The sequence below is a fragment of the Oncorhynchus gorbuscha genome, linkage group LG06 (assembly GCF_021184085.1).
Source record: "Oncorhynchus gorbuscha isolate QuinsamMale2020 ecotype Even-year linkage group LG06, OgorEven_v1.0, whole genome shotgun sequence".
Taxonomy (NCBI): Eukaryota; Metazoa; Chordata; class Actinopteri; order Salmoniformes; family Salmonidae; genus Oncorhynchus; species Oncorhynchus gorbuscha.
Window position 1 is genome coordinate 48,554,684 of NC_060178.1, and position 24,707 is coordinate 48,579,390.

General features: G+C 46.9%; 1 protein-coding gene across 5 annotated transcripts in view; it reads left to right on the forward strand.

Annotated features, from left to right (window-relative positions):
• Positions 1 to 24,707, forward strand: part of LOC124038042 (N(G),N(G)-dimethylarginine dimethylaminohydrolase 1-like) — a 127,688-nt gene that overhangs the window by 76,209 nt on the left and 26,772 nt on the right. For 4 of the 5 annotated variants that reach the window (XM_046353422.1, XM_046353421.1, XM_046353420.1 and 1 more), the window contains 2 exons: positions 17,990 to 18,089; positions 19,281 to 19,354. In XM_046353422.1, coding sequence (XP_046209378.1) covers positions 17,990 to 18,089; positions 19,281 to 19,354 — 174 coding nt within the window. Of the gene's footprint in view, positions 1 to 319; positions 343 to 17,989; positions 18,090 to 19,280; positions 19,355 to 24,707 lie in introns of those variants that run through there. The other variant, XM_046353424.1, reaches the window with a different exon arrangement.

Genomic DNA, 24,707 nt, shown 5'->3' on the forward strand with positions numbered 1-24,707 from the left:
TTGTATTCAGGACATGAAGTTCATTTCTTTGCCAGAGTTTTGCAGATTTACTTTAGTGCGTTATTGTAAACAGGATGCATGCTTTGGAATATTTATTTCTCCACAGGCTTCCTTCTTTTCACTCTGTCATTGCATTCACTGCTCGACTGAGAGACCTTACAATTATCTGTATGTGTAGGGTACAGAGATGAGGTAGTCATTCAAAAATCATGTTAAACACTATTTTGCTTTGTTCGTAACTTGTTTTGTACATAATGCTGATTCAATCAATCCCTATCCCAGTCTTCTGTTCCCACATGCTTCAAGAGGGCCACCATTGTTCCTGTTCCCAAGAAAGCTAAGGTAACTGAGTTAAACAACTACCGCCCCGTTGCACTCACTTCCGTCATCATGAAGTACTTTGAGAGACTAGTCAAGGACCATATCACCTCCACCCTACCTGACACCCTAGACCCACTCCAATTTGCTTACCGTCCAAATAGGTCCACAGATGATGCAAACTCAACCACAATGCACACTATTCTAACCCATCTGGACAAGAGGAATACCTATGTGAGAATGCTGTTCATTGACTACAGCTCAGCCTTTAACACCATAGTACCCTCCAAGCTCGTCATCAAGCTCGAGACCCTGGGTCTCGACCCCGCCCTGTGCAACTGGGTACTGGACTTCCTGACAGGCTGCCCCCAGGTGGTGAGGGTAGGTAACAACATCTCCACCCCGCTGATCCTCAACACTGGGGCCCCACAAGGGTGCGTTCTGAGCCCTCTCCTGTACTCCCTGTTCACCCATGACTGCGTGGCCATGCACGCCTCCAACTCAACCATCAAGTTTGCGGACCACACTACAGTGGTAGGCTTGATTACCAACAACGATGAAACGGCCTACAGGGAGGAGGTGAGGGCCCTCGGAGTGTGGTGTCAGGAAAATGACCTCACACTCAACGTCAACAAAACTAAGGAGATGATTGTGGACTTCAGGAAACAGCAGAGGGAGCACCCACCTATCCACATCGATGGGACAGTAGTGGAGAGGGTAGTAAGTTTTAAGTTCCTCGGCGTACACATCACAGACAAACTGAATTGGTCCACCCACACAGACAGCATTGTGAAGAAGGCGCAGCAGCGCCTCTTCGACCTCAGGAGACTGAAGAAATTTGGCTTGTCACCAAAAGCACTCACAAAACACTACAGATGAACAATCGAGAGCATCCTGTCGGGCTGTATCCCGCCTGGTACGGCAACTGCTCCGCCCTCAACCGTAAGGCTCTCCAGAGGGTAGTGAGGACTGCACAACGCATCACCGGGGGCAAACTACCTGCCCTCCAGGACACCTACACCACCCGTTGTCACAGGAAGGCCATAAAGATCATCAAGGACAACAACCACCCGAGCCACTGCCTGTTCACCCCGCTATCATCCAGAAGGCGAGGTCAGTACAGGTGCATCAAAACAGGGACCGAGAGACTGAAAAACAGCTTCTATCTCAAGGCCATCAGAATGTTAAACAGCCACCACTAACATTGAGTGGCTGCTGCCAACACACTGACTCAACTCCAGCCACTTTAATAATGGGAATTGATGGAAATTGATGTAAAATATATCACTAGCCACTTTAAACAATGCTACTTAATATAATGTTTACATAATGTTTACATACCCTACATTATTCATCTCATATGTATATACTGTACTCTATATCATCTACTGCATCTTTATGTATCTTCAAACTATGCCACTATGTTTACATACCCTACATTACTCATCTCATATGTATATACTGTACTCGATACCATCTACTGCATCTTGCCTATGCTGTTCTGTACCATCACTCATTAGCGACGAGTGGCTAATCTGCCCTTGCTTTCCATTCTGCTAGCTAACGTTTAATCTCTAGAAAATAAATGGGACGAACTGAAAGCACGTATATCCTATCAACCTTGACATTAAAAACTGCAAAAGCTTATGTTTCACCAAGTCGCAGTAGAATGACGACATTAAGAACATACAGCTGGCGGATTATACACTCTATCGGCAAGACAGTTAAGCAGACTCTGGTAAGACACGGGGCAGGGGCCTATGCATTCATGTAAACAACAGCTGGTGCAAGATATCTAAGGAAGTCTCAAAGTTTTTGCTCGCCTGAGTTTGAGTATCTCATGATAAGCTGTAGATCACACTATGTACCTTCTTTTTTTATGTATTCATTTCACCTTTATTTAACCAGGTAGGCCAGTTGAGAACAAGTCCTAATTTACAACTGCGACCTGCCCAAGATAAAGCAAAGCAGTGCTACAAAAACAACAACACACAGTTACACATAAACAACCGTACAGTCAATAACACAATAGAATAATCTGTGTACAGTGTGTGCAAATGTAGAAGAGTAGGGAGGTAAGGCAATAAATAGAGGCCATAGAGGTGAAATATTTACAATTTAGCATTAACACTGGAGTGATAGATGTGCAGATGATGATATGCAAGTAGAAATACTGGGGTGCAAAAGAGCAAGAGGATAAGTAACAATATGGGGATGAGGTAGTTGGGTGTGCTATTTATAGATTGGCTGTGTACAGGTACAGTGATCGGAAAGCTGCTCTGACAGCTGATGCTTAAAGTTAGAAAGGGAGATTTAAGACTCCAGTTTCAGTGATTTTTGCAATTCGTTCCAGTCATTGTCAGCAGAGAACTGGAAGGAAAGGCGGCCAAAGGAAGTGTTGACTTTGGGGATGACCGGTGAAATATACATGCTGGAGCGTGTGCTATGGGTGGGTGTTGCTATGGTGACCAGTGAGCTGGGATAAGGTGGGGCTTTACCTAGCAAAGACTTATAGATGATCTGGAGCCAGTGGGTTTGGCGACAAATATGTAGGGCCAGCCAACGAGAGCATACAGGTCGCTGTGGTGGGTAGTATATCGGGCTTTGGTGACAAAACAGATGGCACTGTGATAGACTACATCCAGTTTGCTGATTGTGTTGGAGGCTATTTTGTAAATGACATTGCCGAAGTTAAGGATCGGTAGGATAGTCAGTTTTACGAGGGTAAGTTTGACATCATGAGGGAAGGAGGCTTTGTTGCTAAATACATTTTGGATTGGAGATAATATATAATAATAATATATACTATTTAGCAGACGCTTTTATCCAAAGCGACTTACAGTCATGTGTGCATACATTCTATGTATGGTGCTTAATGTGAGTCTGGAAGGAGAGTTTACAGTCTAACCAGAGACCTAGGTATTTGTAGTTGTCCACATAGTCCAAGTCAGAACCGTCCAGTGTAGTGATGCTAGTCGGGCGGGAGGGTGCGGGCAGCAATCGGTTGAAGAGCATGCACTTAGTTTTACTAGCATTTAAAAGCAGTTGGAGGCCACAGAAGGAGTGTTTTATGGCATTGAAGCTTGTTTGGAGGTTTGTTAACACAGTGTCCATAGAAGGGCCAGATGTATACAGAATGGTGTCATCTGCATAGAGGTGGATCAGAGAATCACCAGCAGCAAGAGCGACATCATTGAAATATACAGAGAAAAGAGTCGGCCCAAGAATTGAACCCTGTGGCATCCCCATAGAGACTGCCAGAGGTCCGGACAACAGGTCCTCCGATTTGACGCACTGAATTCTATCTGAGAAGTAGTTGGTGAACCAGGCGAGGCAGTCATTTGAGAAGCAAAGGCTATTGAGTCTGCCGATAAGAATGCCTAGAGAGGTTTCATCTTTGTTTCGTAGTTGTCTAGATACCACCACAGAATGAAATTGGCACTAAAACCGCACTCAATGAGCTATATTCCGCCATAAGCAAACAGGAATATGCTCATCCAGAGGCGGCGCTCCTGGTGGCTGGTGACTTTAATGCAGCGAAACTTATATCAGTTTTACCGAATTTCAGCATTTTAAATGTGCAACCAGAGGGGAAAAAATGTGAGACCACCTTTATTCTACATACAGAGACGCGGACAACGCTGTCCCTCGCACTGCATTTGGCAAATCTGACCATAACTCTATCCTCCTGATAGAACCAGTAAAAGCTTACAAGAAAAAATTAAGGCAGTAAGCACTAGTGACTCGGTCTATAAAAAAGTGGTCTGATGAAGCAGATGCTAAACTACAGGACTGTTTTGTTAGCACAGACTGGAATATGTTACGGGATTCTTCCGATGGCATTGAGGAGTACATCACATCAGTCACTGGCTTTATCAATAAGTGCATCAAGGACATCGTCCCCACAGTGCCATACCAAAACCAGAAGCCATGGATTACAGGCAACATTCAGAGCTGCAGGCACCATGCAATCTCTATTGTACTCCACACTGCCCTTTCCCACTTGGACATCTATGTGAGAATGCTATTCATTGACTACAGCTCAGCATTCAACACCATAGTGCTGTCAAAACCCATCACTAAACTAAGGACCCTGGGACTAAACACCTCCCTCTGTAACTGGATCCTGGACTTCCTGAAGGGCCACCCCCAGGTGGTAAGGGTAGTTAACAACACATCCGCCAAGCTGATCCTCAACACAGAGGTCAGGGGTGCGTGCTCATTCCCCTCCGGTACTCCCTGTTCACCCATGATTGCACACCAGGCACAACTCCAACACCATCATTAAGTTTGCTGATGACACAACAGTGGTAGGGCTGATCACCGACAATGATGAGGCAGCCTATAGGGAGGTCAGAGAGCTGACCATGTGGTGCAAGGTCAACAACCTCTCCCTCAACGTGATCAAGACAAAGGAGATGATTGTGTACTACAGGAAAAGGAGGACCGAGCACGCCCCCACTCTCATCGACGGGGCTGTAGTGGAGCAGGTTGAGAGCTTCAAGTTCCTTGGCGTCCTCATCACCAACAAACTAACATGGTCCAAGCCAGAAAGACAGCCTTGAAGAGGGCACGACAAAACCTATTCCCCCTCAGGAGACTGAAAAGATTTGGCATGGGTCCTCAGATCCTCAATAGGTTTTACAGCTGCACCATCAAGAGCATCCTGACGGGTTGCATCACTGCCTGGTAGGGCAACTGCTCGGCCTCTGACCGCAAGGCACTACACTACAGAGGGTAGTGCGTACGGCCCAGTACATCACCGGCGCCAAGCTTCCTGCCATCTAGAACCTCTATACCAGGCGGTGTCAGAGGAAGGCCCTAAAATTTGTCAAAGACTCCAGCCACACTAGTCATAGACTTTTCTCTTTGCTACCCCCCTACGCTGCTGCTACTCTCTGTTATTATCTATGCATAGCCCCTTTAATAGCCCTACCAGCATGTACATAATTACCTCAATTACCTCGACAATGGTGTCCCCGCATATTGACACATTTTCTGAACCGGTACCCCCTGTATATAGCCTCCACATTGACTCTGTACCGGTACCCCCTGTATATAGCCTCCACATTGACTCTGTACCGGTACCCCCTGTATATAGCCTCCACATTGACTCTGTACCGGTACCCCTGTATATAGCCTCCACATTGACTCTGTACCGGTACCCCTGTATATAGTCTCCACATTGACTCTGTACCGGTACCCCTGTATATAGCCTCCACATTGACTCTGTACCGGTACCCCCTGTATATAGTCTCCACATTGACTCTGTACCGGTACCCCCTGTATATAGTCTCCACATTGACTCTGTACCGGTACCCCCTGTATATAGTCTCCACATTGACTCTGTACCGGTACCCCCTTTATATAATCTCCACATTGACTCTGTACCGGTACCCCCTGTATATAGTCTCCACATTGACACTGTACCGGTACCCCCTGTATATAGTCTCCACATTGACACTGTACCGGTACCCCCTGTATATAGTCTCCACATTGACTCTGTACCGGTACCCCCTGTATATAGTCTCCACATTGACTCTGTACCGGTACCCCCTGTATATAGCCTCCACATTGTACCGGTACCCCCTGTATATAGTCTCCACATTGACTCTGTACCGGTACCCCCTGTATATAGCCTCCACATTGTACCGGTACCCCCTGTATATAGCCTCCACATTGTACCGGTACCCCCTGTATATAGCCTCCACATTGTACCGGTACCCCCTGTATATAGCCTCCACATTGTACCGGTACCCCCTGTATATAGCCTCCACATTGTACCGGTACCCCCTGTATATAGCCTCCACATTGTACCGGTACCCCCTGTATATAGCCTCCACATTGTACCGGTACCCCTGTATATAGCCTCCACATTGTACCGGTACCCCCTGTATATAGCCTCCACATTGTACCGGTACACCTGTATATAGTCTCCACATTGACTCTGTACCGGTACCCCCTGTATATAGCCTCCACATTGTACCGGTACCCCCTGTATATAGCCTCCACATTGTACCGGTACCCCCTGTATATAGCCTCCACATTGTACCGGTACCCCCTGTATATAGCCTCCACATTGTACCGGTACCCCTGTATATAGCCTCCACATTGTACCGGTACCCCCTGTATATAGCCTCCACATTGTACCGGTACCCCCTGTATATAGTCTCCACATTGACTCTGTACCGGTACCCCCTGTATATAGCCTCCACATTGTACCGGTACCCCCTGTATATAGTCTCCACATTGACTCTGTACCGGTACCCCCTGTATATAGCCTCCACATTGTACCGGTACCCCCTGTATATAGTCTCCACATTGACTCTGACTCTGTACACGGTACCCCTGTATATAGCCTCCACATTGTACCGGTACCCCCTGTATATAGCCTCCACATTGTACCGGTACCCCCTGTATATAGCCTCCACATTGTACCGGTACCCCCTGTATATAGCCTCCACATTGTACCGGTACCCCCTGTATATAGCCTCCACATTGTACCGGTACCCCCTGTATATAGCCTCCACATTGTACCGGTACCCCCTGTATATAGCCTCCACATTGTACCGGTACCCCCTGTATATAGCCTCCACATTGTACCGGTACCCCCTGTATATAGTCTCCACATTGACTCTGTACCGGTACCCCCTGTATATAGCCTCCACATTGTACCGGTACCCCCTGTATATAGTCTCCACATTGACTCTGTACCGGTACCCCCTGTATATAGCCTCCACATTGTACCGGTACCCCCTGTATATACCGGTACCCCTGTATATCCACATTGTACCGGTACCCCCTGTATATAGCCTCCACATTGTACCGGTACCCCCTGTATATAGCCTCCACATTGTACCGGTACCCCTGTATATAGCCTCCACATTGTACCGGTACCCCCTGTATATAGCCTCCACATTGTACCGGTACCCCCTGTATATAGCCTCCACATTGTACCGGTACCCCCTGTATATAGCCTCCACATTGTACCGGTACCCCCTGTATATAGCCTCCACATTGTACCGGTAGCCTCCACCCCCTGTATATAGCCTCCACATTGTACCGGTACCCCCTGTATATAGCCTCCACATTGTACCGGTACCCCTGTATATAGCCTCCACATTGTACCGGTACCCCTGTATATAGCCTCCACATTGTACCGGTATATAGCCTCCACATTGTACCGGTACCCCCTGTATATAGCCTCCACATTGTACCGGTACCCCTGTATATAGCCTCCACATTGTACCGGTACCCCCTGTATATAGCCTCCACATTGTACCGGTACCCCTGTATATAGCCTCCACATTGTACCGGTACCCCCTGTATATAGCCTCCACATTGTACCGGTACCCCTGTATATAGCCTCCACATTGTACCGGTACCCCCTGTATATAGCCTCCACATTGTACCGGTACCCCTGTATATAGCCTCCACATTGTACCGGTACCCCCTGTATATAGCCTCCACATTGTACCGGTACCCCTGTATATAGCCTCCACATTGTACCGGTACCCCTGTATATAGCCTCCACATTGTACCGGTACCCCTGTATATAGCCTCCACATTGTACCGGTACCCCCTGTATATAGCCTCCACATTGTACCGGTACCCCCTGTATATAGCCTCCACATTGTACCGGTACCCCTGTATATAGCCTCCACATTGTACCGGTACCCCTGTATATAGCCTCCACATTGTACCGGTAGCCTCCCCCTGTATATAGCCTCCACATTGTACCGGTACCCCCTGTATATAGCCTCCACATTGTACCGGTACCCCCTGTATATAGCCTCCACATTGTACCGGTACCCCCTGTATATAGCCTCCACATTGTACCGGTACCCCCTGTATATAGCCCGTTATTGTTATTTACTGCTGCTCTTTAATTGTTTGTTTTTCTTATCGCTTACTTTTTTTTGTTGATATTTTCTGAAAACATTGTTGGTTAAAGGCTTGGACCTTCTCCTAAAGTTGATTCAGCTGTGGGATCGGGGCACCACAGCTTGCTCGGGAATGGCAGTAGGTAGGTGTGAGTGCATCTGCGCGCACAATGAGGCGAAGACTCAGGATGGCCTGGTGTCAAGAAGGGGAACAAAGAAGACAATTCTCTCCAGGAAAAATATCAGGGACAGACTGATATTCTGCAAAAGGTACAGGGATTGGACTGCTGAGGACTGGGGTGAAGTCATTTTCTCGGATGAGTCCCCTTTCCGATTGTTTGGGGCATCCGGAAAAAAAGCTTGCCCGGAGAAGACAAGGTGAGCGCTACCATCAGTCCTGTGTCATGCCAACAGTAAAGCATCCTGAGACCATTCATGTGTGGGGTTGCTTCTCAGCCAAGGGAGTGGGCTCACTCACCATTTTGCCTAAGAACACAGCCATGAATAAAGAATGGTACCAACACATTGTCCAACACAACCATCCAGGAATAGTTTGGTGATGAACAATGCCTTTTCCAGCATGATGGAGCACCTTGCCATAATGCAAAAGTGATAACTAAGTGGCTTGGGGAACAAAACATTATATTTTGAGTCCATGGCCAGGAAACTCCCCAGAGCTTAATACCACTGAGAACTTGTGGTCAATCCTCAAGGTTAGGGTTGTGGACAAACAAAACCCTACACATTCTGACTAACTCCAAGCATTGATTATGCAAGAATGGGCTACCATCAATCAGGATGTTAACTGATAGCATGCCGGGGCATGCTAACCCTGCATGGGCTGACCTCACCCTGTCCAGCCTCCCTCTTCCAGTCATTGGAGGATTAGAGATGAGATGGGTATTCTTTTAGTGATAGCATTAGTATCATCACTTCCTCACCCATGACTCGTCTCTCTCTCTCTCTATCTCCTTTCTCTATCTCTCTGCCTATTTTACCGCAGTCTAAACTACCTATCTCGTTTCTTCTGTCTCATCTCTGATTCTCTCAAAGCGTCAAACCAGATTTTTTCCATTAGCCCCTCTGGAAGAGTCATCTGGGGTCACGCTCTGGGAGACATTCAGGGAAAGTATTTGTTTGGAGCTCTATGATTCAGTGTGTGTGTGTGCGTACATGTGTGTGGTGAGTGTTCATGAGCTTCACTGAACAATTTCCCTCCGTTTCCTCTAACTCTCGTCCAGACAAACTCTGCCTAACAGTGTCTTTTAGTTCGTCTAGAAGTCCCCTGCCAAACATTTTACAATCTTGATAGAAGCTTGTGGAGTTGTAGACACACACAACATGCTATATCGGGGGGGGGGGGGGGGGGGTTGGGTTGGAGGGTGAGTGTTTGGGATGGTGGATCCAGTCAGGTCAGTGTTTTAGTAATTCACTGCTCCACTAAAGATGTGGGTGGTCCTGTATACCTGGCCAGGGAATAGGTTTTTCCCTCTATAGTAGCCAGAGAAAGGGAGAGTAAAGTCACTATTCAACAAGTGTGGGAGGTGAGTTAGTGGGGCCACCTCTCGTTAAGCGCCTACACATTCGGGCAACCTATCTTCGTCCAGGCTTTTTACTTTATAGATCAAAGGACCTTCAAAGGCAATCATGTTCAAATTTATGTTCCCCTTTTGAAGTTAACTTCTGGCCTACATTGTTGTCGTTAAACCCATCTGGTCACAGAATGTATCATTGTGTCAGTACGATTTAACAGAGCCCTTGAAAGTGAATGCCAGCCGTTTGTCTTCTCTCTAAGGGCCTGTTGTATGATGGCGTGACTGACCGGCTGGGGGTACAGAGCTGTGTGTGCGTGTGTGAGTGTGTGCGTGCTCCCTCACTGATGAACGGAATGTTATTTCTGATCAGGCAGAGGCGGCCAGGCAAGGGTCCACTGTAATCCTCCTAGGGGGTGTGTTTATTGTTTCACCTCCTGTGTTGGGGTAGAGGAGTGTGTGTGTGGGGGGGGGGGCATAGATATAGTCCCTGGTGGTCAGGGCAATACGTAGGGCGGATACAGAAGGGCAACCCATACCCCCCACTCATACACCCACCTTCAACAAACCCTGTTGCCCTGCAGTTCTACTTTCTATATTTGTGGAGCCATCGCAGTGTGAGGTTGTGTGTGAGAGACACACAGCTACTACAAAAACATACACACGTATCTTTCTGGCTCTGCTGCTGATATAAGGGGGGAGATTGGAGGTTGGAAGGAGAAGCTTTATTTTCCCTGAGACTGGAATGCTGGCCATGGGCCGGCAATGCTGATACCTTTGTTTGTTGTAGTAGAGCTCTGTGTGTGTGTGTGTGTGGGGGGGTGGGGGGTCTTGAAAGAATTGAGGTGTCTTGAAAAAATTCTCTCTTATTCCACTCATTCCCATTCTCGTCTTTATGTATTTGTCTTGTTTTTCCATGTCCTTCAATCTGTCTCCCTCCCTGAGAGCATGCTGCCTAGAGCTCTGAAGATCATCTTGGGGTCCCCCCTGGCTTGTAGCTAGGCTACATAACAGAGTAGTGTCGGGAGTGAGTTTGTGTGCTGATTACAGTGCTAGATCTATACAGCTCTAAAGTTCACATCCTATGAGGCTTTCCTTGTATACTGAAGCACACTAAGAATAAGATGCTGTTTTAAAAGATGCCATTCCACAGTTGCTGTGACGAAGTTTCTTGAAACTCATCTTTCTAATGGATAGTGATGGTGCTTTTTACTAGAAGTATTTCTTAGTTTGTTAGAAAGAGTCAATTCTGACTCGTTCCCAGTGTGGAAGGGTAGTTGACTCATCCCGGAAAGGGAAGGGGTGTGAGTGAAACACAGAAATGGAACATCCTTATTGTGATGCCTTTAACAAAGCCAGTCTTCAACACGTGTATCTAATGACAGTGACAGAGAAACAGCCTTTGAATGCCCGAGGTAGATGCCTGAGCTGGTATGATTGGTACCTTGGTAAAGCTGGAAACAAACTCTCCGTTTGGTATAATAGGTATAGGTATAATGGTTTCCCCTCTTGCCTAACACCCCAGCGGGTGGGAGGGTTTGGTCCATGGTAACACCAAGGGACGGGACTGAAATGTACCCCCAGCAGGGAGCAGGGTGAAGGGGGCTAACTGGGGGCTCACTCTGACTCGCTAGGGTAACAGGGTGGAGGAACATAGAGAGAGCCCTACCTTGCCAAGTCCCCTAAATGCTCTCTCTCCTCTCTCTCGCTCCCCTTTTTGTATCTCCCTGTAACTCTAACTCTGAGCGTTTTCTATGTGAGTTTCCTTTTGCACAACAATCCACACTCAGACCATAATGTGCCCCCCACCATGCCACACCCTGCTCTGCCAACTCAGCTCCTTAGTGAAGCCATAAATATGTCAGCCTCGCTGGCGGTTTGGGGCATTTTTCTGCTCCGAATATCCTGGGACTCCAAATGAAGTCGTTCTGGCAGCGGTTGGATCTAGTCTCCTAAATGACACCCTGTTCCCTATATAATGCATTACTTTTGACCAGAGCCGTGGGCTCTGAAAATGGGATGCTATTTGGGACAGTCTGGCAGTGGTTGGATCTAGGTCTCTGGCTCTAGCTAGCTTCCTCTCCTTTCCTCTGCTGCTGAGACAGGCACATCTCCCGTGGTTGTTGTTCTGCTGTGAGGTTCTTGATGATCTACTGTGGCTGCTTTACTTTGACCTACTGATCAAACGTTTATGTAATCCCTAAGCAGATAGTTGTGTGCTATGCAAAATAAAAGAGAGAGCGAGAGAGCGAGCGAGAGAGCGAGAGAGAGAGATGGCTTGGTTACCTTAGCAGCAGGTTTTTTCCAACGTATTGCCTTGGGATTGGTTTGGATACCGCCTGCCTGGCCTGGACAAGGCATTGAGAGTTTATTTTCACTAGACTGTTGCATAAATAGCATACTTTTTGTCACATTCCTGCTGTGAACACAACCTGTTAACAGAGGAATGGTGAAAAAAACAACTCAGTTTTGCAACAACAAAGATAATTGACACAGTACCGTGTGTGCATGTGGCGTGTGTGTTTGCAAGCATGTGCGCATGCATTTAGGTTGTGTGAGAGAAAGTGAGAAAAAGAGCATCATCTCTCGCAAGGCGGCAGTCAGTCAGTGCCTGCATGCTCAGTGCTTTTCCTTGGCTTCCCGATTACCTGCAACTTCCATTTTACTGAACTATTCATAAAATACTATTCCTGTTTAGTCATGTTAGGGGACGGTCCAGAGGAGCAGTGTATGTAATGGAGAATTAGAAACATACTCTCTCCCTTGTAGTATTTTATTAGGATCCCCATTAGCTGTTGCTAAAGCAGCAGCTACTTTTCCTGGGGTCTGCACAAGACAAAAGATGACAAAATACAGAACATTAGACAAGAACAGCTCGAGGACTGAACTATATTCATTTAAAATAATACTAATATAAAACTGTGTGGTGTGCGTGTGTGTGCGTGTATGCGCACGCGTGAGTGGCAGGTTATGAATCTTTCCCTAGAGGTAGCTCCGGCTGGTCACTAGCTGGCACAGGCACAAAGTCAGAAAACCCTAACCCATGATTTGAAGCCTAACCTTAACTACACTGCTTACCCTAACTGAAGAAAAAGACTAGGGCTTGGACAGGCTTAGCTCGGCTCAGGACGGCCACCATGGTGCATCGGTCAGAATGTGAATCATTACACAGTTGAACACAGTAACGAACAGAGCACATAGGGGGAGGGCGTGGATGAAGGTTAGGAGTCGGGGCTTATAAGCCTTGGAGATAGGATATGGGTAACAAGGATGTGCAAGGAGGAAGGCAAAGCTCAACATCCCTCTGATGTTTCTAGACAGTTGGACGGCTTGGGTTTGTTTTGCCAGCCGGAAGGCATGGGGTTGGCATGCTGGCCACCCAGTGTCTTGGAGGTTGCACAATTGCCACAGGAAAGGGACCTGTAGGGCTTGGCATGTTGGTTACTGGAGAGGAAAGGCCCGGAGGTGGCACGCTGACCACTGGAAAGGGAAGGCCCTGGGTTGGAGTTGGACTGGTGGCTCCCTGGATCCGAGCTGGAGGATGAGGCTTGGTAGGGTCTGGTGTGCTGGCCACAGGAGGGGAGCTTGGAGGGGCTGGCACACTGGCCACAAGAGGAGGGTTTGGAAGAACTATCGACAGAGCCTGGATTAGATAGGAGCTTGATGGGGGTCCACTGTACCCGCTGCTCCTGCGTTCTCTTGTAGATTACTTTAAATGTCTCTTAGCCTAGGAGGAGCTGGTACTGGAAGGGGGTGAAGATTTCTTTGTGCTTCTGGGTTCGGTGTGTGCGTTTTGAAGGCTTTTGGGGATGACTCCTGCACCTCCTTCTGGTAGGATGTCTGGTTCCAAGGCAGCAGTCTTATCCGGCTCGAAGGACCATGAAGAAAAGGACTAGGGCGGAACAGTAAGCTAGGTTCCAGACTGTTTCTGCCACAACGGTGCACCGGTCATAACGTGAATCAGGAGATGGAGCAGGATTCCAGATTTAGAGGTATTTATTACACAGTTTAACACAGGGACAAACAGAATACATGGGGAGAGGGTTTGGATGGACATTAGGATGAGGTTAGGTGTTGGGGCTTGTAAGCCCTGTAGGTAGAATTTGAATAACAAGGATGTGCTTTAGGATGTGGTGGTCTGGATGAGAGATACAAAAATTAAACATTAGGAAAACAAAGAAATTAACATAAAGGTGCAGACATGTCAAGGTAGTGCCAAGTGACTATGGGTATAAATAGACTTAACATATAACATCTATAAACTAAGGAGACTGCCAACACATAACTAGAACAAAGGGCCCATAGCATTTAGCATCATTAGAAAACGGAGGGCATGGCTATACAAATAAATAATAGGGCAAGTACTATATATTATTTAGGACTTACATTCTCCAAACAGTATAATAACAAAGGGCACTTACTTCATCATATAATGCAGGAGGAATGCTAGGGCTACCCAGTGGCATCACCAAAAGAATATCCTATTGTGTAGGAAGGAGCATGCTGCATCAATAAGGAACTGAAAGGGGTGAAAAGGGCAGAGGAGAGATGATTTGGGAGTGTAAACAGGTGTGGAGGAAATGGTTGTTGCCCAAGGTAAATGGAGACAGTTAGAAGACTGTATGGGGTGGCAACACTAGCTTTAAATTAAGACCAAAAGGCACATTTTTGTTATCATGAATTGTTGAATATAGACAATTTGGACTTTGCAGCTGGTCCATCTAGCGGAAATCGCTGTTCTGCCTACAGGGCAAGATTCATGACTATAAAGGGTTGTTGCCCAAGGTAAATGGAGACAGTTAGAAGACTGTATGGGGTGGCATGACACTTCACAACACTAGCCTTAAATTAAGACCAAAAGGCACATTTTTGTTTTCATGAATTGTTGAAACGTGGGAAACGTCAACCTGCGTGCGAGTGTGTTACCCTCTAGGCCAAGTATGCAAATCCCAAGGTAACCACTCGGTGAGAATCACTGGCCATAGCAAACCTCTCGGTCTTTTAAGGCTCCAAGTTACTCCTATCATCACTGAACAAAGACAGTCCAGCCGTCTCTCTAGTCCTCTTCCATGACGTCAAAGATGTACTAAATACCTGGAAAGATCTGATAAAGATCTCCCGCTGGATGTTTTGTATACCTAATGAAGTTCAGTGTGTTTATTGAAATTCCTTCTCTGGGGTGCATAGCTTTGTCATTAGCCTTTCCCATTCTGATTGGCATTCCCATTCCATTCTTTAACTTTTCCTTCTCTGCATCAGTCTTATATGGTCATCCTCGTCTATGGGATGTCCAGCCGAAGCTCCAACGATCATTGATGCCGCATGAACTTGACTTTTCCAAATCAATTACCCAATGGCCATGGAATAAAAATGAAGTATGTATTCATGCTCCAACTATTAGTACCCTGGTCCCAGATCTGTTTGTGCTATCTTGCATGACAGTGACCATAGGAGTTGGAAAGACAGCATAAACAGATCTGGGACCAGGGTACCTAGGACAGAACAGTCCAAACTCCGTTGTGATTTTCAAAAGGCCCTTCTCCTTCATAGGAGGGCCTAGCTCTCAGCGTGTAGCCCTGGGCAGGGGCGGTTTAGCAGCGGAGTGGGTATCAGTTGGAGAGTGGAGCTGGCACCCTCTTTACATAACAGCCAGGGTGGCCACTCAGTCTGTTCGACTAGGCTGTCTAGATGTAGGCTTGGGCGGTATCCAGATTTTCACACAGTTTCTGTACCATATTGGGATATGCATTATTACTGGAAGTACACACGAGGGCCGCTATTTCTCAAAATAAGTATTATTACAACAATTGACTCACTAAAGTGCAAGGACAAATACCAGAACGTGCACCCATGAAGGGCCCCAGGACCGAGTTTGGGAAACCTTGAAACCTATATTTCCCCCTCCACCGCATGTATCTGCACACCCTCTGAGCTTTGTTTGACTTTAGGGAACCCCTCCACCAGTCCACCACCCACACACCTCTAGTCTGTATCTGTCATGCACTGAACACCCCCAGTTGTATTTTCCAGTCTGGGCTAATTTACTCATCCATGCAATGTAAATACCTAATCCGGAACCGTTTAGGGGGTCCAGGTGGTAAGAACGAGACGGATGGGCCCCAGAACTGTTCCCCACTCTATTTCACACACACACACACACACACACACACACACACACACACACACACACACACACACACACACACACACACACACACACACACACACACACACACACACACACACACACACACACACGCACACACACACACACACACACACACACCCCAGCGCCTGTCTGTATTCAGGGGTCGGTGCGTTTGACTCCCGGGCCCCTGAGGGCCCCAGTTGCCGTCCCTGGGACAGATCACCTCCTGTGAGGTCACGTCAGAGGAAATGCCTGAGGGGTGAAGTCAAGGGGGTTAGGGTTAGTCTGTGTGTGCGTGCGTATCTGCGTGGTGCGTGTGTTTGTACTCCCGCCCGTTAGTTGGTGGGTTGTTGAAGATTCCTGGAGGCCGCAGCTGTGATGGCACAGGCAGAGGCTCCAGTCCTGTCACAGTGTGCCACATCGGGAGGCAGTGGGGAAGGAGAGGGGCAACCGCAGTGGTGGAGGCTGGGTGGCAGTGGGGGAATGGTGGAGTAGCCCTGGGAGAAGGGAAGAGTAGTGAGAAGTAGAGAGAAATGTAGATGAAACTGAATAAAGGGGAAATCTTGACTTATTTGATTTGGTTCCTTACGCAAAATGAGGCCACAGACAAGTGGAAAGTAGATCTGAAATCTATTGTGGATCATTCAAAACAACTTGCGTACCCTTAGGGCATTTACTGTGCATCTTAATTGGAGTGCTGAAGGTGTTGCACTGACAACCTTCTGAAGGAAAACATGTCTGTTCTAATTTCAATAGATATTTGGTCCAATTAAAACGGCTATTTCCCATGCTGTTTATGAGATAGACGTTCAGTCGTGACTTCATAGTATCTACTTGTGACCACTAATGAACTAGACTACGGTGTACCTACAGGTGAAAAGGAGACAATGTTCTTGGGAGCTGAAGAGGGAGGAGAGAGAGAAGAAAATGGGAAAAATGTGGATGAGGTGGCAGAGGAGATGCCTTTTGGTGCTCTGTGAGATGCTGCAAAAGTGGTTGAGTTTGTGTGGAATGAGGTTGAGCCTTCGCAGATGAGGAACCAGCCGGTGCAGCCTGGTCTGTGTGATGATTGTTTACACAGGTGCTGTTGTGTCTGAGAGCCAGAGCAAAAGAAACAACAAAAAAAACATGGAACTTAAAGGGTAAAGGTTGTCATGTTCTACTATGTTTCATTGAGGATCCAAGGAAGGTCTTGGATTTGTGTGTGGATGTGTGTAATGCATAGCAAGTGTATGTATGTGTGTGTGGGAGAGTGAGAAAGAGTAAGCGTTTGTGTTATCTGTGTTGTGCTGTGCCGTGGCCCGCATGGCAGTCTCTACCTGGATGACTTCATGGCTTGGCCCGGGTGTCTGGTGTGAGGAGAAGCAGAAGCCTTCGATTAGCGAACAGCTAGGCTGAGGTCATGGTGAGATAGGGGCCTGTGGAAACACTGATGTTACACTAACATCACATTGGCCCCAGGCCCCGCGGCAGTCACAGCTCCCTGGGGACCCCCAAAACCCGGGACAGTCAAAACCAGAATCGACGGACCTCAGACCAGGCTATACTGACCAAATCCAGTCCACCACCAAACAGCTGGTCCTCTTCTATGGAGACACACACACAGGGGCAGCTGACCCAGAGAACGGGCCAGGAACTTTGACTTGGATGGATGGTTTTTTAATCCGCCAAACCTTTTTTAGGTTAGTGTTGGTCTCTTCCTACCCCATTTCCACCACCGTGGCCATATAAAAAGTGTTACATACTTCCTCTGTTATGACATAACCTTGTGGCTCGCAGAGATGATGTCATTATGATCTCTTGGACAGACTGGTTTGGTTTACGTGATTCGTACTCTACTCCGGAACCTGGCTGATGGTGGATCATGTGCCTTTTCGCTCGTGTTATGTAGCAATATGATGACTTGATCATAATACCTTTCTTCTCTGGACGCTGTTTATTAGGCTGTCCCAGGTATTCATTTCCATATATCATTGAGAGCTCTCCTATTGGTGTGTCGTGTATGTGTACTATATCTCATTGCAATAAACATCTGTCCGTGACTGCACGCGCCTAGATATGCACTTGTGTATGTGCCTTAACCCTGTCTGTCTATGTGTGTTTTCTAGACGGAGGCCATGCGTCGAGCTCTGAAGGAGCTGGACCTAAACATCGTTGAGATGTCAGATGAGAACGCCACTCTGGACGGAGGAGACGTCCTCTTTACAGGTACACAACGTTCCACTAATCACACACCATTTAAAGCCACGGGCATCACCATACTGCGTTCATCCACCTCTGGCCTGCTCGCCTCCCTACCACTGAGGAAGTACAGTTCCCGCTCAGCTCAGTCAAAACTGTTCGCTGCTCTGGCTCCCCAATGGTGGAACAAACTCCCTCACGACGCCAGGACAGCGGAGTCAATCACCACCTTCCGGAGACACTTGAAACCCCACCTCTTTAAGGAATACCTAGGATAGGATAAAGTAATCCTTCTCACCCCCCTTAAAATATTTAGATGCACTATTGTAAAGTGGTTGTTCCACTGGATGTCATAAGGTGAATGCATCAATTTGTAAGTCGCTCTGGATAAGAGCGTCTGCTAAATGACTTAAATGTAAATGTAATACTCTTAGTTATCACTATGGAAACGGAGAGAGTATTCAGCAAAGCTAAACATGTATGACCACTTGATCATGCAAATGATATGACCCATCACCACAGGTGGTGAACAAACATTGTTCCCGAATAACTCATTCGGAATAGTCAAGTGGTTGAGGTGACCTCAACTGAAATGGTGTACAAATTACAACTGGCTGACTGTCATATCTTTCTATGTGAACTCACAATGGTGTTTTTCCTTACAGCAGTCTACCCCGTTGCATGATTGAAAATGATTAGCTCAGATGGCAATATTATACCCCCCATCTCTCACGCACACACACCCTAATACAATAGGAACCTTGTTCCACAACAGTCATCTCACAATGAACTTGCTGAGAATGTACTGTAGGTAGGGTGCTAGTGAGGTGAGGTCTTTATTATGGTCTACTCTGTACATTCTGTAACAGTTGTGCAGCTTTGCCTGTGAATGTTATGTGGGTCATGCTCTACACCATGCAGGACTTGGAAAAAGCACTAGAACACTTAATTGAGTTTCTAGACGCTGGCTCTCTGTGGTACGTTCCTCCCATCTCCCATCCAGCTGAAATTGGTTTCACTTGGCAAGCAGGGCTAGGAACATTTCCTCTTGGCAACGTCGTCGCTAACGGCTCATTTATAAAAGCTCAACGGCTACGCCCATTCTCTCTGCAATGCTCTTGAGTGGCGACCCAAACGTTCAGGCCGTACCTTCTCTCTTTCTGTTATATCTTTCTCTCCATCCATACTGACCACAGGTTGTTGTCTGTTTCTCCTCAGGTAGAGAGTTTTTTGTGGGGCTTTCCAAACGCACCAATCAGAAAGGAGCAGAGATCCTGGCCGATGTGTTCAAGGTGAGTGAGAACAGACTAGAGCAGTGCACCCTGGGAATATTCAGACTGACTTCCTGTGTCCTCAAGCCACCATTACTGCCCCCCTGAGGTAATCATGGTCTCATTCAGGGGCCTCAAGGGCCTCAAGGCATTTAAATACGCTATTGTCTCGGAAATTGATTAGATGGAAAACAGGAATGTATGGCTCGGAGAAGAGGGTGATTCCAGTGGTTTCAGGAAAAGAATGCCTTCTGCTGATTCATGGGGTCATTTCCTGGCGAGTTCAACACCCAACAGGAATTTGACCTTTCCTCGCCGCCCTGTTTCCACTCCTGTCTGTGTCCAATTTAAATTCCACCACGGTATCTCTCTCAGCCTCTCACTGTTATTCATTATCCTTGATAAGTCAGGTATTGATGATGCGGCTCTTGGAAAACATACAAGGCTTTTTCCCCTCTACAGCTCCCATTGTTTTTCCTCCTTCCTTTATTAAATTCAGGATACTTTTACAGCCTGTTCTGTTCAGGCCAGGATTATCCACATATGTGATTGGGGGGGGGTTAAATATGTAAAGGACAGTCTCTTACCCTTGTTGAGTGAAGGATATGCGAGAGGAAGATCAAAGTGCATGGGGAGACATCTCTACCAGGCTATTGTCTTGTCTTCCATTCAAGATCATAACACTTAATACTGTATCTTCAGGCCAAAGGTATGTGGACACCTGCTCTTTGAACATCTCATTCTAAAACCATGGGCAGTAATATGGAGTTAGTCCCCCATTTGCTGCTATAGCACCCTCCACTCATATTCGAAGGCTTTCCATTAGATGTTGGAACATTGCTGCAGGGACTTTCTTCTATTCAGCCACAAGAGCATCAGAGAGGTCTGGCACTGATGTTGGGTGATTAGGCCTGGCTCTCAGTTGGTGTGCCAATTCATCCCAAAGGTGTTTGATGGGGTTAAGGTCAGGGCTCTGTGCAGCTAGTCAAGTTCTTCCACACCGATCGACAAACGATTTCTTTATGGACCTCGCTTTGTGTACTAGGGCATTATCATACTGAAACAGGAAAGGGCCGTCGCAAACTGTTGCCACAAAGTTGGAAACACAGAATCCTCTAGAATGTCATTGTATGTGGTAGCGCTAAGATTTCCCTTCACTGGAACAAATGGGCCTAGCCCGAACCATGAAAAACAGCCTGAGTTAATTATTCCTCCTCCACCAAACTTTACAGTTGGCACTATGCATTGGGGCAGAAATCGCCGAAATCCACTAATTGACCTGGGGCTAGCGGGTATTTGCCATCTCCCTGTAAATTAATGAACATGTATTACAAGTAGGGCAGTTAACATTGTAAGGAATCTTCACTCAAAACTTCTCTCTCTGCTGAACACAACTCTAGGATTGTCTATGGGATATGAAGGGTTGTTAATCATGTGTCTCACGATAAGCTCCGGGGAGGACATTTGCCTGCTGCTATCTTTTCTGAGTCACTGTTTGGGCTAAACTGCCACTTCATAAAGGAATGAGGACTGTATTGAACTGTGCTTATAATGTCAAAATACCCTCAAATGGGAAATATCCATTGCCAACTGAACAGAGGCGCTTTCCATTTCAGCACCACAGAGCTCCGCTATACCTGTCTCAATGAGTGGAGATGCAGGAGAAGCGCTGTCCATTCAGCGGTGCTGAATATGGGCGCGTCCTCATCGCCCTAGTAAACCGTATGTGTTGAGTCTCCCTTTGTACTTCCGGGTTTCACCATTTGTTTGGTCAAGTTTTATTTTTTCAATGTTTTTTGACTATAGAACCATGGCTGACCTGAACTTGACAAAGCAAGTAATGATTCCTCTGATACTCCTGTGTGGAAGTTGTAGCTCTATTTGAACTTCTCCCTCAAATGGTCCCCTCCTGTGTCCTCTCTCACCTCCTTTTGAAAAAGGTCCAAGTTAATCGAGGAAACGTGTGCATGTTTTTCTCCTCTGACAAAACAAAAGCTGATTCAAAGGAGGTGTGGCAGATTTAAACACACTTCTGCGCTGGGTTGCACATGAGTATCCTCGATGAAAAGGTGGCTATTGAGGAGGGGAGGACACTTCCTTTTGCATACTAACGAATTGATGCACTCCTCTACTATTTATTGGTCTCCGGGCCATGGAGGAGAGAAGACGGTCTTTTGCCCAAACCCCTATGATCTCGATCCCCCTCTACCTCTGCTAGCCCCTGGTCATGTTACACTAGCCCTTTCTTAACCTCAGATAGCCCCTGGTCAAACCGTGCTAGCACCACCTCAACTTTTAACCCCAGGTCAAGCTACACTAAGCTCTACCTCAACCGCTGCCCCAGGTCAAGCTACACTAGCTCCACCTCAACCGCTAGTCCCAGGTCAAGCTGTGCTAGCTCCATCTCAGCTTGCCCCAGGTCAAGCTACACTAGCTCCACCTCAACCGCTAGCCCCAGGTCAAGCTACACTAGCTCCACCTCAACTGCTAGCCTCAGGTCAAGCTACACTAGCTCCACCTCAGCTAGCCCCAGGTCAAGCTGTGCTAGCTCCACCTCAGCTAGCCCCAGGTCATGCTGTGCTAGCTCCACCTCAGCTCCACCTCAGTCAAGCTACACTAGCTCCAGCTCAACCGCTAGCCCCAGGTCATGCTGTGCTAGCTCCACCTCAGCTCCACCTCAGTCAAGCTACACTAGCTCCAGCTCAACCGCTAGCCCCAGGTCATGCTGTGCTAGCTCCACCTCAGCTCCACCTCAGTCAAGCTACACTAGCTCCAGCTCAACCGCTAGCCCCAGGTCATGCTGTGCTAGCTCCACCTCAGCTAGCCCCAGGTCATGCTGTGCTAGCTCCACCTCAGCTCCACCTCAGTCAAGCTACACTAGCTCCACCTCAGCTAGCCCCAGGTCATGCTGTGCTAGCTCCACCTCAGCTCCACCTCAGTCAAGCTACACTAGCTCCAGCTCAATATCCTGATGGTGCCCATCCTTGGTATATGTTCTCAAACCCCATACCTGGAGCATACCATGTACCCCCTGTCAGTATACCACCAGCTGCCAATGTGGTAAACCTGGTTATAGTTAGCATCAGCCCATGGGATACCAAATCCATCATCACATCAGAAGTGGAAGGGAAAGTGATTTTGCACATTCTGCCTTTCAGAATCTACCTTTATTTACCTATAAACAATCAAGAAATCTATCAGTCATGTTGATCAAATCGGAAGGAGCCCTCAGACTTCTAGCCCTCAGACTCCTAGCTCTCAGACTCCTAGCCCTCAGACTTCTAGCCCTCAGACTTCTAGCCCTCAGACTTCTAGCCCTCAGACTCCTAGCCCTCAGACTCCTAGCCCTCAGACTTCTAGCCCTCAGACTTCTAGCCCTCAGACTCCTAGCCCTCAGACTCCTAGCCCTCAGACTTCTAGCCCTCAGAATCCTAGCCCTCAGACTCCTAGCCCTCAGACTCCTAGCCCTCAGACTTCTAGGACCTATGAGATAAAAGGCATGTATAACTTGCACTACTAAAGGATTTATTTATATGTGTTCTTGCAATAACACTGTGTACAAAACATAAGGAACACCTTCCTACTATTGAGTTACCCCTTTTTGCCCTCAGTACAGCCTCAATTCGTCACAGCATGGACTCTACAAGTTGTCGAAAGAGTTCCATAGGGATGCTGGCCCATGTTGACTCCAATGCTTCCTACAGTTGTGTCAAGTTGGCTGGATGTCCTTTGGGTGGTGGACCATTCAGATAGTTGGGTTAAATGTTGAAGACACATTTCAGTTTTATGCGTTCAGTTGTGCAACTGACTAGGTATCCCCATTCCTGTTCCCTTTCTCATTCTTAATACACACGGGAAACTGTTGAGTGTGAAAAGCCCATCAGTGTTGCAGTTCTTGACACACTCAAACCGGTGCCCCTGGCAGCTACTACCACATCCAGTTCAAAGGCACTTATATATGTTGTCATGCCCATTCGCCCTTTGAATGGCACACATGTACAATCCATGTCTCAAGGCTAACCTGTCTCCTTCCCTTCATCTACACAGATTGAAGTGGATTTGATAAGTGACATCAATAAGGGATCACAGCTTTCACCTGGAACCACCTGATCAGTCTGTCATGGAAATAGCAGGTGTTCCTAATGTGTTGTACACTCATTGAATATTGAAAAAAACATTCCGCGCCTTAAAAGTACACCTTGGAGAACATCAATCCACTATCAGACATCAAAATATCACCTCGCAAGTTGCGAGACATTTTATAGCGCAAAGGCACTATTAATGAATGACTTTGTGTGGCGGTCGGAAAAAACTTATCCACTGCGCAGAGGATATACAATTTTAAATTCCGTATCACCACACGGTTTAAACAAAGAACTAGATTTCACCTCCTTCCTGTAGGCCAAATTTAGACTCATACAAAAACACTGTCCATATCATATTTTGCATATAATTTATGAGTTATCCCCACATATTTATGAACAATCAAATGTCCTTTATGGTTAGCTATCTCATAAACCAGACACCTAAGGCAATTGTTTCATGCCTGATACACCCAGTAGCCCTTTGTGTCTGCTCCCATACCCTAACATTCTTTGTGATTGTTACTTGTCTATAGGTAGACCAGAGAGTCACGGTTATTATAGTAAATTAAAACAAATAATGAAAACAAAAATATGAATTAACAAACCTTCATGAAAATCTAAAACTATACTGAAACTATTATCTTAGACCCTGAAATGAAATAAAAATAAAAACCCATCATGAATTATGTTCACTTTTAGTTTGTTTCCCTAAACTTTGAGCAGAAATCGAATGGAGTTGTCAATAGGATCGAATGGGGTTATCAATAGGATCTAATGGAGGAATCAATAGGATCAAATGTGGGAATCAATAGAATCTAATGGGGTTATCAACAGGATTTTCAAACTTTTTGGGGGGTGGGGGTTCAAGCTACTGAATCTGGTGGGTAAATGCAGCCAGGAGATAGCTGTAACGATATTCATAGGTGGAAGAAGGTGAAGAGGACCAAGGTGCAGCGTGGTACGTGTTCATGGTAGATTTAATAAAGAAACTGAACACTAGAACAAACGAAACAGTTCTGTCTGGTGCAGATGTAACAGTATAACTTTAGTCCGTCCCCTCGCCCATACCCGGGCGCGAACCAGGGTCCCTCTGCACACATCAACAACAGTCACCCACGAAGCATCGTTACCCATCACTCCACAAAAGCCGCGGCCCTTGCAGAGCAAGGGGAACCACTACTTCAAGGTCTCAGCGCAAGTGACGTCACCGATTGAAACGCTATTTAGCGCGCACCACCGCTAACAAGCTAGCTATTTCATAATTTGGTCACACTATTTGGTTTTCCGGT